Below are 15293 nucleotides of genomic sequence, written 5' to 3' on the forward strand. Positions count from 1 at the left end.
ACTGTCTTTTTTCTAAGTGTTTTGGAAAGGAAAATTATACCAAAGACGGTGAATAAAAATTACTCTAGCTTTTAAAAATTCTTTACCTCATCAAAATGATTTAGGTTTAATAAGTTAAGGTTATCATTTAGTTATAATCAGTGGTATAAATTATAATGGGTATGTGAGTTTCAGGTACATGGTTAGGAAAACATTAAGTATAATATGAAAATGTAAGTTACATGTTCAAGAATCACAAAATAAGTCACTTCCAACTCAATCTGTGAAGGTAATAACTACTATCTAAATTATATAAGACTTTTGTTTTCCTGTCAAAGTCATAACATAAAAGTGCAAGACGTTATATTTATGTCTACATGTCCCTGTAATTGATTTATCTAGAAAGGAAAATTCAGATTTTGCTTTGAAATCACCTCACTACCAAGATAATTGTTTACAAATGGATGTGATCAAAAAGTAACAAAGTTCATTCACCTTTATCAATAATGCATGGCCTTTGTGTAACAAGTGAAAAAATTCATATTTTCTTCCCCTCAATTTTACTTCCACCTCAGAAATGAGCAAACCTGGATGTTTTCCTCTGGGATATGGTAAGAAGAAATGAGAGGAAAAGATAATTACCTTTGTAAGATTCAGTGACTGCTTAAATCCACTTTAAAATTTTGAAGCCAGAAATACAATTTAATGATTTACTGATAGTGTATGCTTTTTGCAGAGTGCATCACCCTTTTTAAGGCTATTTATTTTTTTGTTTTCCCGGTGAATTTCTATAGCTCTCATTTTTAGTGACGTTTAATTAATTCAAATATTTAGACTGGTCAGTTATCTCAAGGGCTTAGCAGGGACATTTTGCTTCATGTTCTTCAAAGCCATTCAGATAGCAAGAGAAGGACACTTCTGTGGGGGAAGGACAACCAATGTGTAAGTAGCTTCATGGGCTGCCTTTTTTTTTTTTTTTTTTGCTGAGGAAGATTTACCCTGAGCTAACATCTGTGCTAATCCTCCTCTATTTTCTATATAGGTCATTGCCACAGCATGGCTGCCAATGAGTGGTGTAGGTCTGAGCCTGGGAACCAAACCCAGGCTGCCAAAGTGGAGCATGCCGTACTTAACCACTAAGCCACAACTCTGGCCCACAGGGTGCCTTTTGAAGGATGCCCAGGACAGAGACATCTTATTAAGCTCTCATGAATACCAAAGACTCGATTACTTGGACTCCAATTACTACTATTATAAGGACACGGTGTTATCAAAATATTTTGAACCAATGTTACAGGAAACCAAGCCCAAAATCTTGTAGCCAAGAAGCTGGATTATACCTGAGACAAACATCTAGATCATGTCACACATTGTTCATTATTTTTATGGCATTTTCCAGCACTCATGTCTACTTCCCAGAATTAAACAACTGAAAAAGACATTTAATCGTGTTGCAAATACATTCACAATCTCACCATTTCCAGAGGTTTCAACCACACCTCAAAACCTATTATGATGCGTTACTTGCTTTCACCAGTTTGAGAATAATTCTATGAAGATTAGAGTTTGGATGATACAAGAGCATTTTCTCACTTGTAAAAGAAAGGAATGTTCCAATTGTCCTCAGAAGGTGAATAATATTACTTCTCATACTCAAGTTAATATCCTTGAACATCAGCCACCTCAAAGTTTCTTCAGTGACTTTAATTCAAGGCACGGTGTGGAAGAAGTCCCCGTTCCCTCCCTTTCCCCTTGCCCCTAAGGAATGTGTAGCGCAGGAAAAGCAACATCTGGCTCCAAGCACTTGCTCAGAAATGGTTCTTCAAGCTATAGCTAAGGATAAGAAAGGAAGGAAAGGGAGGGGACAGAAGTCACTGGCTGAGGCCGGGAAGGTGAAACCTTGGCCAGATCCTGTCTTTGTAGCCAGCAGTGGGAGTTGCATAATAATATAAACACTTCACTGGGTCTCTTTCCACAAGCGATTCCGTAGTAAAACATGATGCTTCAGGTATAGAAACCTTGCTGTGAGAGCCTTAACAAATAGAACGTGTATTTAATGCATTTGCTTTGGGGGAAATAATTCAGGTTATGGACAGTTCACCTGCTTAGGTTTTTGTCCCATTAAAATTGGCAATTCATTTACCAGGGTGCCTGAACTGTTTTTATTTCTGCAGTGTTCCCCCATCTCACCCCAATCCTCACTTCCAGCTGGATCTCACAGTTCTAACCAAACTGAATTACCTACTTTTGCATATACACATCTCATGTGATATGCTCACAGTATATCCTACTCCACCTCCTATGTCCGAGGCTTCTCTATCCATCAAAGGTCTCACTCCTGAAAGTCCTCTTCAGTTCAATTTCTCTGAGCAAATATTTACTGAGCTTCTCTTACGGGTCAGGCGTTTTGCTGTCTCTGAGAATATTATGCTGAATGAAACAGACATCATCTTCGTGGACCTTACACTACTAAGCCAGCAATAAGGTCCCCTCCTTTGAACACCTATAGCACGTGCTTGCAGCACTCCTATGACACAGCCTTTTATACATTAAAGTAACAGGCACACTTTGTCTGCCCGCAAGACTTAGAGCACGGCCTCTGTCCAACACATCACTCAACATATTTCACTCAGTAAATATTAGTTGAATCAATATGGCAGGCGTAAAAAGGCCTTTGAAATAAAGAGTTCAGGAATTAACACCAAACACACTAGCTCAACATTTCTTATCCAAGACAATAAGTCATTATTGGCTTGTGATACTTTGTAGCTTGTTAGGGAGGGTGGGTAAGGAGGCGAGAAATGGAGAAAGCTTTCTAAACTAACCAACCCTGCTGCTGGGCAGCTTTGTGAGTTTCCTGAACCTGGGGTGGGGGTTGGGGGGTTGAGGGGGGTATTTTGTACCCAGCCCTGGGGGAACAGGAGGAAAGGAAACTAGAAGCTTTTGGCTTTACCATGGGGAATAAAACAGACAAAAGAATAAGAAAAGTTGTTGTTTAATGGTGTGGTTGATTAAGGCAAACGAGGGTATTAAAGTTTTATTTGCTGTGTTCTATTTTCTTGTTTTTGTTTTCTTTTGATAAGCAGAAGAGGTGGAAATATTATCATTACTTCAAGTGAATAAAGATATTTTAATATAAAATTAGTATTAATGCAATTGATTCTGTTAGTCTCTCAAATTCTGAAAGCCTTATACGATTTAAGTAAAAGAAATACGTGTTGTAAACAGATTACAGTGTGGATTCTCGTTACATAGGAGGTATTTTTCCTACTTTTATGAATTTCTGTGTTTGAAAGTCAGCTTTTTCCCTACAATAAAATATCTTTAAAATAACTTATAGATAGCCACTAATTTGGATTTTAATAAAGAGTTAGAAAATTACTCCAGAAGTTGTGGCTCATTTCTGGCAAGGTTGAATGAGCAATTCAACTCTTTTGATGTTCAGGTAACAACGTTGCAGAACATCTTAATTCCACTTGCAGTATCTTTTTAAGTACCAAAGAGTAAATCATAGCTCTAAACATAAATTTAGTATTGCAAGGTCATGCGTAAGCTGTGGATTTTCTCATAGGGAATTAAAGATATGAAAACGTTTCATAAAGAAATTTGCTGTTAGTTTGTTTTGTGAACAGGAAGCAGATGCCAAACCACATGTGTAAGTAACTTTATACACGAATAACCAATGAAAGGCCATTTTGGACTCCATATCAACTACAATAAAATCAACTACTAAAATAAGAAAACAGCTTTGCTTCATCAACTTTTCCCAATTCTCACTAAGAATAATTAGGAGGAGGGAAATGAGATGCCCTTCACCTGTAAACAAGTTCTTAAAGAAATCAAGGAAAGCAGATTAGATTCTGGGTGAATTTATGCCTCTCAAAAACCTTATATTTGAACTCAAAGCATCCAGTTGCCCAGTCTACTATGCTTGAGAATCATCTTCTAAAGAATTAAAATAAAAGTGTAAGGCTTTTGATTTCTGAAAGGGAAAACCCAGAATATTCAGAATGTGGAGATGGACGGGCAGTGGGTTGTCTATACTGAAATGGAAAAGTCACCAGATTAGTTTATTTTAAAACTTAAGCAATACCTCTAAACTTCAGGTGCCTTTTAAAAATGCTTTCCTCCCACCGCTCAGCCTCCGCCCTCACCCCCAGATTCCTCCTGAGTCGTGGTTACAATTGGATACCTTTACGCTCCCCACAGAGTAAAATTCCCTAAACCGGGATTGGGGTTTCCACGTTGCTTTGCAGAGAGAGAGAAAGAAAAAGGAAAGAAAAGAAAAAACGAAAAGGAACAGAATAAAACAAAACAACACTGATTGGAGATGAGCCGGGGTTCCAGCGCGCGGGTTCTGCTCGCGCCGCAGCCGGACCGCATAGTCTCCCCTCCCACCAAGGTCCCGGTGCGTCCCGCCCAACCCGCGTGGCCCGGTGTGCGACCCAAGCGCAGCCCCCAGTCCCCTTCCCCTCTCCCGCCGCCCTGTGTCACTGACCTGCGTAGACAAAGAGCAAGACCAACTTCGGAAGCAAAACCACTGGGCACCCGGGCAGCCTGCGCGCGTCCATCCAAGCCGGTGGCCGGAGGTTGCGCGCCAGGACAGAGGGACAGACAGAATGGAGAGAGGACTGGGAGTGCAGGGAGAACCCGGAACGGGGAGGGGATGGAGGGGTGGAGGGGCTGGTGGGCGGTCAGAGGAACAGGGACGCGCTCCCGAGAAGGGGGGCGCGCGGAGACCTGGCCATTACCCTGGGAGCCTTCGAGGGGAGCCCAGGCTGGCCGAGGTCTCTTTGTCTCTCCTGGTCGCGCTCGGCCAGCGGGCGGGCGGCCGTTCGGCGTCCTCGGCCACCCCGACTCACATTTCATCTCCGCGGGTGGCACCAACTCAGGGGCGGGAGTGGCCCGACTCCTCCCCATATTCCTGTTCTTCCATCTATAGAGTGACTCCGGGAGCAGAGCCCTCTCCTAAAGGAACTTTTCCTAACCCTTTGCTTTGGCCATTGCTATGGAGTTTAGCAAGCTCCTTTTTCGCCCTGCCCTCCTGTCCAATTTTTCCATTTCAAACAATGGGTGAAGAAGAACTTTGTTTTTTATCTTTAAACAAATGGAAGAAATTTTAAAAGTTGAAGGTATTGGACCAAGAAAGGCAGTGAAGAAAAGCCAGGAGAACTGGAAAGTTCAGAAACAGTGTATAGTATCTCTGCTGAAAGCTGATACAATGTTTATTTATTAAATACCTAAAGCATTTCCAGTGAAGTCAGGGAAAAACACAACAGGGATGCACACTGTCATCACTCCTATTTGACACTATCCTTGGAGTCACTGGCCTATGCAATTAGACAAGAGAAAGAAAAAAGAATTATAAAAAATTGGAATACAGGGGGCCGTGGAGTGGTGCAGTGGTGCATGTTTTGCTTCAGTGGCTTGGTGTTCTCTGGTCCGGATCCAGGTGTGGACATGGCACTGCTTGTCAAGCCATGCTGTGGTAGGCGTCCCACATATAAAGTAGAGGAAGATGGGCACGGATGTTAGCTCAGGGCCAGTCTTCCTCAGCGAAAAGAGGAGGATTGGCGGCAGATGTTATCTCAGGGCTAATCTTTCTAAAAAAGAAAAATTGGAATACAAATTATCATTTGCACACAGTATGCTTGTATACTTGGGAAACAAAGAGAATCAACTATAAAGCTCTTAACTAAAGTTGAGTAACTAAAAAGTCAATAGTTTTCTTTCATGCAAATAAAAATCCGAAAGTTCTTAGTTTTACGCATGAAGGAAAAAAAGGACATGAATAAGTGAATAAAGATATCTCTCTTGACTAAGAAAATTCAATATCATAAAGATAACATTTTCCCAAATTAATCTATAAATCTTGGAATTAAAATGAATTCAATAAAAATACCAACATGAATTGTTTTCAAACCCATCTGGTTCTAAAGTTTACATAGAAAATAAACATGTAAGAAGAACTATAAAAAAATGAGAGTGATGAATGCAATAAACCGCAACAGATAATAAATATAGCATCACAATATTTGAAACAGTTTTGATTAATACTAGAATAGATAGGCTCAATGGAACAGAATAGAGAATCCAAAAATAGAGATATATGTACAGAAATTTAATTTATGGTTTAAAAAGTATCATTTTAAAGCAAAGGGGAAATTATGAGATATTCCATGAATTATGTTGGGGCCATAAGTAGTCATCTGTGAAGTCTTTACCTACTTTCATCAAAATCAATTCCATATGAATTAAATATGCAAACAATTGTTGCACACAACTCTAGGAAAGGCTGGCTGCTGCCATTGATGCCAGCAGGAAGTTGCCATATTGGTCAGAGCAGCCTCTCTCAGCTTACTTTTGATGACAGAGAGGCTTCTCCTCATAGGGTTCAACAGATTGACCAAGCAAGCCTGCTGCTTCACCATTGCAAAAAGAAATTCCATCTTAACATACTCAGGTACTTAGGAAACCCACCTCTATTGACATCCAAAGGCAAAGAACGATATCAAGTCATTTAAGGAAATGTGGCAGTGTGAAGAAAGAATTTGAAGGAGAAATACAAGAAAAAACCTATATAGGTGTATGTATATACATGTATACACAAAAATATATGAAATGAGAAACCTTCAGAGCACAACATTAGAAGGCATAAAAGAATTTCTGGGAATTAACATAAAACTTGATTTGAGATTTTAAAAGATCACAGAAAAAATTTATAAAATGGTCACATTAAAAAAAACTTAGACTGTTAAATCAAATAGCATATTTCATAACAGAGAAAAAAATACAAAGACATAGAAACCATGAATAAAAATATAAAAAACTGTCACATAGAGGAGACCTAATATGATAATAATATGCAGGCTGCAGCAGTTTTAGAAGAAACAAAAAGTGACGAAACAAACACCAAAAAGATTTTTTATTAAAATTCTAAACTATAGTAAAATTTTAATTTTCAGATTTGAAATGGTTAGTTCCAAGAGTAATGTTTTTAAAGAGGCATGCATGTATCCTACAGACGGATTCAAAGTATAATTTGAAAATCATAGAAATTTTCATGTGTTATAAAAAATTTACTTAAAAAAGAAAAAAGAATCAGATAGGCATCTGATTTCTCATTTGCAACCTTGGAATTTAAAAGAGAGTGAAAATATTCCTCAACTGTTGAAAGATAAAGACTGTCTAAGAATACTATTCCTAAATCAGATTCTATTGATATTTGAGTCCATGAAGATATTTATAACAGTATTTATTATCATTTTAAAATGTGATAAAGAACTTACATGTCCAACCGAAGTAGAACAGTTTAGTAAATGAGGATCCACACATATTATGGATTAATATCCAATACTTTAAAATGCTGGGGAAAATCCTTAACATAAACAGATGAAGGGAAAAATGGGAAAGGAAAACTGAAAATAATCCATGGATAAACAAATTGTGCTATATCCGTACAATGAAACACAACTCAGCAATAAAAAATGTTTGAAGTATATGCAACAACATGGATAAATCTCTGTAACAATATGCTGAGCAAAGAAGCCAGACACAAACAAATGACTGTGCAATTTTGTTTATAAAATTCTAGAAGGACACGATTAATCCATAGTGACAGAAAGCAGATTAATGGTTGCCTGTGGGAGGGGGTAGGAATAGGAGGTTGATTGCAGAGGATCACGAGGGAACTTTTTGGGGGTGATGGAAATATTCCATGTCTTGATAATGGCGGCTGTTACATAGGTGTATACATGTGCCAAAGTCACGTAACTGAACACTTAACAGTACACTTAAAATGTGTATGTTTTAGTGTACATAAATTATACCTCAAGGATATTGATTTTGTGTGTGTATGTGAGGAAGATTGTCACTGAGCTAACATCTGTTGCCAGTCTTCCTCTATTTTGTGGGTGGGACACCCCCAGAGCGTTACTTGATGAGTGGTGTGTAGGTCCATGCCCGGGGATCTAGACCTGTGGACCCCGGGCTGCCGAAGTGGAGCACACGAACTTAACCACTATGCCACTGGGCCAGTCCCAGAAGTTGATTTTTTTAAAGCTGTAATTAATACATATATGGTGTCCATTGCTGAAATTCTAATTAATGGTTATTACATAATTTTCTCAAAATTTTACTTAAGGTTCTACATAGCTCTTAGACTATAGTAAATGCTAGTTTTAAAAGAGATGGCAAGTTCATTTTGCAATATTATTTCATCATTAAACTCAGAATACTTAAAAGTATAGAAAAATGCTCATGGTCTCTCTAAGGAGGAATCCAAGCTGTATTTACTTTAAGATCCTAATTTAGTATATGCATAGACATGTATCTTTATTCTTGTTTTTAATATTTTATTTAAAAAGTACTGTTTTGTAATGAGAAAAATGAGTTTTTAAGTAAAATCTTTTAGTCTGATCATGCCAATTAGAGTGAGTATTTCCTAACAACTAATACGAAAGCTTTTAAATACCACTGCATTTTGAAAATTGAATGATTTAACCTCTGGAGATATTTTAATTTCAGCTACGGTTCTGAAGTTTTAAGGGACATGTTTGTTAATGGTCATTTATTAGTATAGCAAGAGTAATTTGGTGTGGCATTTGTATTACAGTTCTGCTTTTGAATGATGTATATATCTACATTTTAAATGCCTGGAGATGACTAAAAAGCTATACATGATATACAACAGCTGAGGAATTTTAACCTATAGGTATAACTCTTATTTGGAACTGAAGAGTTAAAATATGATAGGACTTCAGAAACTGTCTAGGTCAGTTTCCCTGTTTTATAGAGGAGAAAACTAAAACCAAATTACCAAGTCAGTTTGAGGTAGGGCAGAGTCCCATGCTGAGAGGTCACAGATCAGATATTGCTCTGATATGATGAAGTTTGCCTATTATGTGATTTCCTTTGAGTTCTCCTGACCCACAATTTCTTTCTTCAAATAATTTATTTCACCATAAAGTCAGACTGATCAGTATAACTTCCTGTAATTAGTTACTCATTAGTAAATAAGACAAAAATATTTTATGTCCATTTATGGCTTCTGGTCTTCATTTTCATTAGAAAATGTGTGGATGCCAAGAAAAAAAGTGTCCGTACAGACATAGGCAAAAAACCCAGAAGAAAGCAAGGAGAAAAAAATGAAGAAGGAAAAGGCAGATGACCTAAATGTGGCTTTCAGAGCATAGAAAGATTATTGAATGCTTATTAGGTGCCAGGACCATTTCTAAGTTCTTCAAAATTTTGATTAATACTCTCAACATCCTGAGGAGATGGATACTAATATTATTAACACCCTTGTTATATGAGCAAAGTCATTGAGGCCCAGCGTGCATAAATAACTTTGCCCAAGGTCACACAGCAATGAGTGGTACCCTGATAGTGTCACTCTGATGCAGGGTCGGTGGGCCGAGGAGTCGAAAGAAAGATTTCTTAGACTCTTAAGATCTGGCAGTAGCGCTCTTTTATTTAGAGAATAGTATAGAATAGCATGGGGACAGGACCCATGGGCAGTCAGAGCTTCTGCTGCCCCAAGTTGAGGGTTAGAGCTAAATTTAAGGCATAGGTATGTGAGTTATCTCTTTACGAGACAAAGAAAAAAAAGTTAAAATGGTACCAGTGCCGGTAGGGTCCGGCCATTGGGCGGTCCCACAACTTTTAGATAAGAATCAAACCGGATTGAGTAAATGGCAGAAGTCACCACTCAAATATTATCTTCAGCTAAAGACAAAGGAGGATTTTGGGGTGGGGGGGGTCAGTTACATGAGGTTGCCAGACGGTAAACAACTTAAGTTCTTGCCTTCCCCATTAAGAGTTTCCAGAGATAAGGCCATCCCCTCTTCCTCCTGGCGCAGAGAGGGAGGCATGGAGATTTCCTTCACAAATGCAACTGTCGCTGATCAAAGGGCAAGCAAATTCCACTCCTTGGAGCCTGCTTCTTATCTGTAGTTTTAAAAGTAACCAGCCTAAAAATCCTCGTCATAAACTGTTTTAAAATTAAGCAGCCTAAAAATCCTCATCAACTCCGGGGCAGAGTAACTCCCTTAATCATAGCCACTAAACTTCTCTCAAAACTAATAGCTTGTTTGGTTTTGGTGACGTTTAAGCCTCCCAGTTGGGCCATATCAAAAACAAGAGATAAAATGCTTTCTGATGACCTTTCTCAACAGAAATTATTTCAGTTAGCATCCATAAAGCTTAATGACTATCTCCTGTGTGCAAGACCTAGTACCAAGTGTGGGAAAGTTTAAGGAAATAACTTTCTTTAAAGCTTTTTGGAAGAGCAGTTTGATAAGAGCTCAAAGTACTACTGGTTTTAGGATTTCCTCTCGCACAATTCTATGTCACACAATAATAATCTACCATTGAAGATGAATGTCTTTATTACAGATAAGAAAGTCATCCCTACATGTGTAATATTTAATCCTAAAACAGATTGTCTTACTATTATTATTTTTTATTATTATTGTTACATTATAGTTTAGAAGTATAGTTCCAAAAGTTTAGTGTACATCAGAATCACCTGCAGGACCTGTTAAAAACACAGAGCCCCATACTTATCCCCAATTTAGTAGGTTGGGGGTGGCTTCCGAGAATTTACATTTCTGGAAAGTTCTTAGTAGATGATTCTGCTGCTGCTCAGGTACCACAATGAAAACACTGGTTTAGAAAATTCTGACTTAGGGAATCTTGCTCCTTGCCTGGAGCTACTTCTAAGATGAAGAAGCAGGTTTTGAATCTGGGTTTCTATTTCCAGATCTCATGCCCATTTGAGAACACCACTGTTTCTCATCCTCGCCTTTCACCATGGTGACTGTTAACAATCTTCCAAATCGTACTCTAAAAGTCCTCATCTTTATGTCTCACAAGGATTTCTGGTGAGCCTCTCATAATTAAAAGTGGGATTTGAGTTTGTGGAGATGTTTTCCCACTCAGTATGGCTCTGTTAACTTTTCAAAGGAAATTTGGGAGAGATTCACGTAATAACCGTATGCTTTGAAATATTAATTTAGTTTAGAAAACCTATCTACAGGGAAGTAATTTTGTTTTTGTTTTCCATCTTATGTGGCATTAAATGTTTGGCTCTTAAAAGAGGGCAGTGTAGGAACTTCACATTTTGGGGGAAATATACTAGGATTACTAAGCATGTGATGCTGCCTATTTTAACTATTTTAATCAGATTCTTCATTCTTTCTTTAAGTTTGTGGAAAAAGCCCTAATCAGTCCCTAATTCAAAGAAAGACAAACGACAAGGTGGGAACTTATTGTTTAGTTGTTTTCTTGTTCTTCCTCTCATTTGTGGCACTTGAATTTACTCAGAGGACGATGAAACAATGGCATTTGGGTACACTTATTTTTTGTTTTGTTTTTTCCTTTTTATTTGGAAATAATGTCAAACAGAAAATTTGCAAGAGTAGTACAAAGACAACCATATCCCCTTACCCAGATTCACGTATTGTTGACATTTTCCTCCATTTGTTTAATCATTTGCTCTTTCTCTATATAGGTGCACACATTATTGCTTTTTCAAACCATTCAAGAGTGAGTTGCTTACATGATAGCTCTTTCCCCTAAATACTTCAGTGTGCATGTTAATTTGTTGGAAGTTTCCACTAAATAGTTTCTGCTTTTTCTTTTCCTGAGAATGTGCAGTCTGTGGGGATATATTAATTCATGCAAATATCCTGCTCTTCAATAAATGCCTCCTCCCTCTTTAGATTTAGTATTAATGATTTTTGCTTGAAGCAGTCTTTACTCTGAGGGTTGCAAAATGATGATTTTTAAAACTTCCACTCTGCCCTCTGTGTTTGCCAATTGGCACTGGGCATTCGATACAAGAATGTCTTCTCTTATTGATTGATTGATTGGTTACCAGTACAGACTCATGAATTCCTATTTTTTAAAGGGTTTATAATTCATTAATCTCAAAATCTCCCATATTTGGCCAGTGAAGTCCCTTCAAGCTGGCTCTTGTGTCCTTGGGACATATCCCCACAATTGTTTTGGTCATGTTTTAGCTTTCTGACATAAAAGATGTTCCAGATGTATTGAATCTTTCATGCCCCAGCTCTGGAATCAGTCGTTCCTCTGATGAGTCTGGTTCCTTTTAATGGCTCAGAAGTTAAGATCTCATCACTAGATGCGTTTATTGCTACTGGAGTGCCTCTGCTTCTTGGCCTTTCCAGTGGACAGAGTTAGAAAATGTATGCATGTTTGTACGCACACACATGTGTCCACATATCCATGCATACACGTGTGCACATAGGTATGAATACATATACACATACAGATATCTATCCTAGAAATCATTAGTCTACACTAATACCTCCATTTCCAATCCATCGCCACAGGCTTCTTCCTTAATTTGCCCTATTCCATAGCTGTAACTCTCTTTTTATGTTAACTTATTTGTTGGCTTATTCCTATAATACATCTAAAAGTGCTTCAGAATTACTTTGTCTATATCACTACCAAAAATAATAACAAGGCAAACAATACTAAAAAGAGCTTAGGATTTGTTTTCATTGTATCCTCCACCCTACTTGACCCAAGACTAAGTATATATAGTTGCTTACTGTGTTCATCCTTTACTTGAATTAGTCGACCCCCCAACCCATGCCCCAACTTTATTTAATTGAAGTGCAGTTGGGTTCATTTATTTCCATTTGCTCTCAGTTTTCAGTTTTGTGATTGTTGCTGTTGTGGTTGTTTGTTTTGTTTTCTTCCATCCTTGCTGATTTAACTACGTTTTTTGAATGTAGATCTTCTAAACGTCAAAAGCATACGGAAGGATATATTCAGAGAAGTGTCAATGCTTCATATATGCCTTCCATCCCATTCTCCCTACTTCTAGAATGTAACTAGCTTCATTGTTTTCTAGTTTATGTCTCATGTGTTTCTCTTTTTTTGTAAAGATGAGCAGATTTTTAATTGTTTCTTTTTTTTGTAGTGATATGGGCAGAGCAATTCTGAAACTATTTTAGTTGTATCATAGGATTATGGAAGTGGGAACAGAAAAAAAGAACCTGTAGTGATGGATTAAAATTGGAGTTAATGGTATAAATGGCATTATTTCTCTTTTTCAAAAAAATTAGTTTTATTGAGATATAATTAACATGTTATATTAATTTCAGGTATACGACATAATGGTTCAACATTTGTATAAATTATGAAATGGTCACCACAATGTCTGGTTAACACCTGTGACCATGCATAGCTACAAAGTTCTTTTCTTATGATGAGAACTTTTAAGATCTACTCTCTCAGCAACTTGCAAATATGCAATACAGTATGATTAACTATAGTCATTGTGCTGTACATTACATCCCCAAGACTTATTTATTTTATAACCAGAAGTTTGTTTTCTTTCTTTCTTACACAAAAAGTAGCATACTATGTGTGCTCTTTTGCACTTTGTCTTTTTTCACTAAATAACACATCTTGAAAATTACTCCAAATCAGTTCATACAGGTAACTTCATTCATTTTTTATTGCTCTATAGTATTCCAATGTATACATGTACTATAGTTTTCTCATATGTCTGTAAGACAGTTTCCAATATTTTGCAATTACAAATAATGCTGCAATGAATAAACTTGAGAATATGTATTCTATTATTGTTGAAGCTGTATCTTCAGCACAAATTCACAGAATGGGAATTTCTGGTTGAAAGATAAGTGGATATGTAGTTTCATTAAATCTTGCCAAATTCTCCTCTAGAGGGACTGTACCATTTTGCATTCCTACCAGAAGTGCATGTGAGTGCCTGTTTCCCCACAGAGTTGCCAACATAATATCTTATTACACTTTTGATTTTTTTTGTTTTGCCACTTTGATGGGATAAGTTGTATCTCTTGCATTTCTCTTATTATGAGTGAAATTGAACATCTTCTCATAGGCTGTTATTTTGAATCTTTTTGTGAATAATATATTGAAATCTTTGCCCATTTTTGGTAGGATTTTGGTGTTTTTTTCCTCAATTAAAAAATTATTTGTAGGGGCCGGCCCTGTGGCCGAGTGGTTAAGTTCACGCGCTCTGCTGCAGGTGACCCAGGGTTTCGGCGGTTTGGATCCTGGGCTCGGACATGGCACTGCTCGTTAGGCCATGCTGAGGCGGCGTCCCATATGACACAACTAGAAGGACCCACAACTAAGAATATACAACTATGTATCGGGGGGCTTTGGGGAGAAAAAGGAAAAAAATAAAAAAATCTAAAAAAAAAATTATTTGTATATTAGGGATGTTAGATCTTTTAAAGTGATACATGTTACAATTATTTTCTCTCAGTTTTTCTTTTGTATTTTATCTTTGCTTTTGCTATTTATGCTATGCAGATTATTTTAATTTTTAAGAGGTAAAAATTTTCTATTTTTGGCATCTGGATTTTTGAAGTCACGGGTAGAAAGCCTTTTCTATTCCCAGGTTATAGACGAATTCACGTTCAATAATAATAAGTGTATAGTTTCATTTTAGATATTTAGATACCTTTGTTGTTAGATGCACAATTCAGCAGAGTAGCAGGCTATAAAATTAGCATGTAGCAGTAATTAAGCGTTTAAGTATACAAATCATAACTAGCTAGAAGATAATATATTTGTTTTGTTGTTGAGAGGTTATATGGGGAGATTTGAAATCATATGGCCAACGTTGTTTTCCAGTTGTAGATCTGATGCACTTATTTGTAACAGAATGAGGAATTCTTCAAATGGTAATATCTTGTTTCTGGCGGTAATGCAGAGAGTGATATAGAAAAACAAACGGAATGCCTTTTTGTATTAAAAAGGTAAACTGAAACTCACTCTGCAGTGATCCAGACAAATGCAAACGTGGCTCATACTATAAACATTTTGTCTTCTGGGCTGATAAGAATCCTTTGTTCTTCTAAGAGGATAGGCAAGAGAAATCTGTCAATTAACTAAAGAAAGTTTCCCAATTTATGTTGTTCTAAAGTAATATTATATGAATTTAAATCTTGAAAATGGAAAAGTAACATACATATTCCCTTTTTTGTTGCTGTTTTTTGAGGTGGGTGGGGCGTATTCTCATTTAGTCTTTGTATGCATGCATAACTTCACAGAGTTGAAGCATTATGTCTGTTCGATTTTACATTCTGCTTTTTTTTTCAGTTAACATTCTATCCTTAAAATTTTCAGTATTTGTACAGTCTTCATAATCATTATTGTCAGTAGCTGCTTAGAGTTCCACTAGACTGTTTTAGCATATTTTCCTTAGCCCTCCCTTTATTGTTCTGCCCATTTCCATTTTGATCGTATTCAATCAGCTTTCCAGGCATTAGCCTGAGTAACAA

The 15293-nt window shown here is 37.2% G+C and overlaps 1 protein-coding gene across 2 annotated transcripts in view; it reads right to left on the reverse strand.

The window, feature by feature from the left end:
- Positions 1-5047, reverse strand: part of CYYR1 (cysteine and tyrosine rich 1) — a 103743-nt gene extending 98696 nt beyond the window's left edge. Inside the window, exon 1 of one of the 2 annotated variants that reach the window (XM_008514145.2) lies at positions 4478-5047. In XM_008514145.2, coding sequence (XP_008512367.1) covers positions 4478-4550 — 73 coding nt within the window. In that variant the 5' untranslated portion in view covers positions 4551-5047. The remainder of the gene's footprint in view (positions 1-4477) is intronic. The other variant, XM_070597247.1, reaches the window with a different exon arrangement.
- Positions 5048-15293: the final 10246 nt, after the last annotated feature.

Source organism: Equus przewalskii, chromosome 27 (genome assembly GCF_037783145.1).
Source record: "Equus przewalskii isolate Varuska chromosome 27, EquPr2, whole genome shotgun sequence".
In the NCBI taxonomy this organism is placed as follows: Eukaryota; Metazoa; Chordata; class Mammalia; order Perissodactyla; family Equidae; genus Equus; species Equus przewalskii.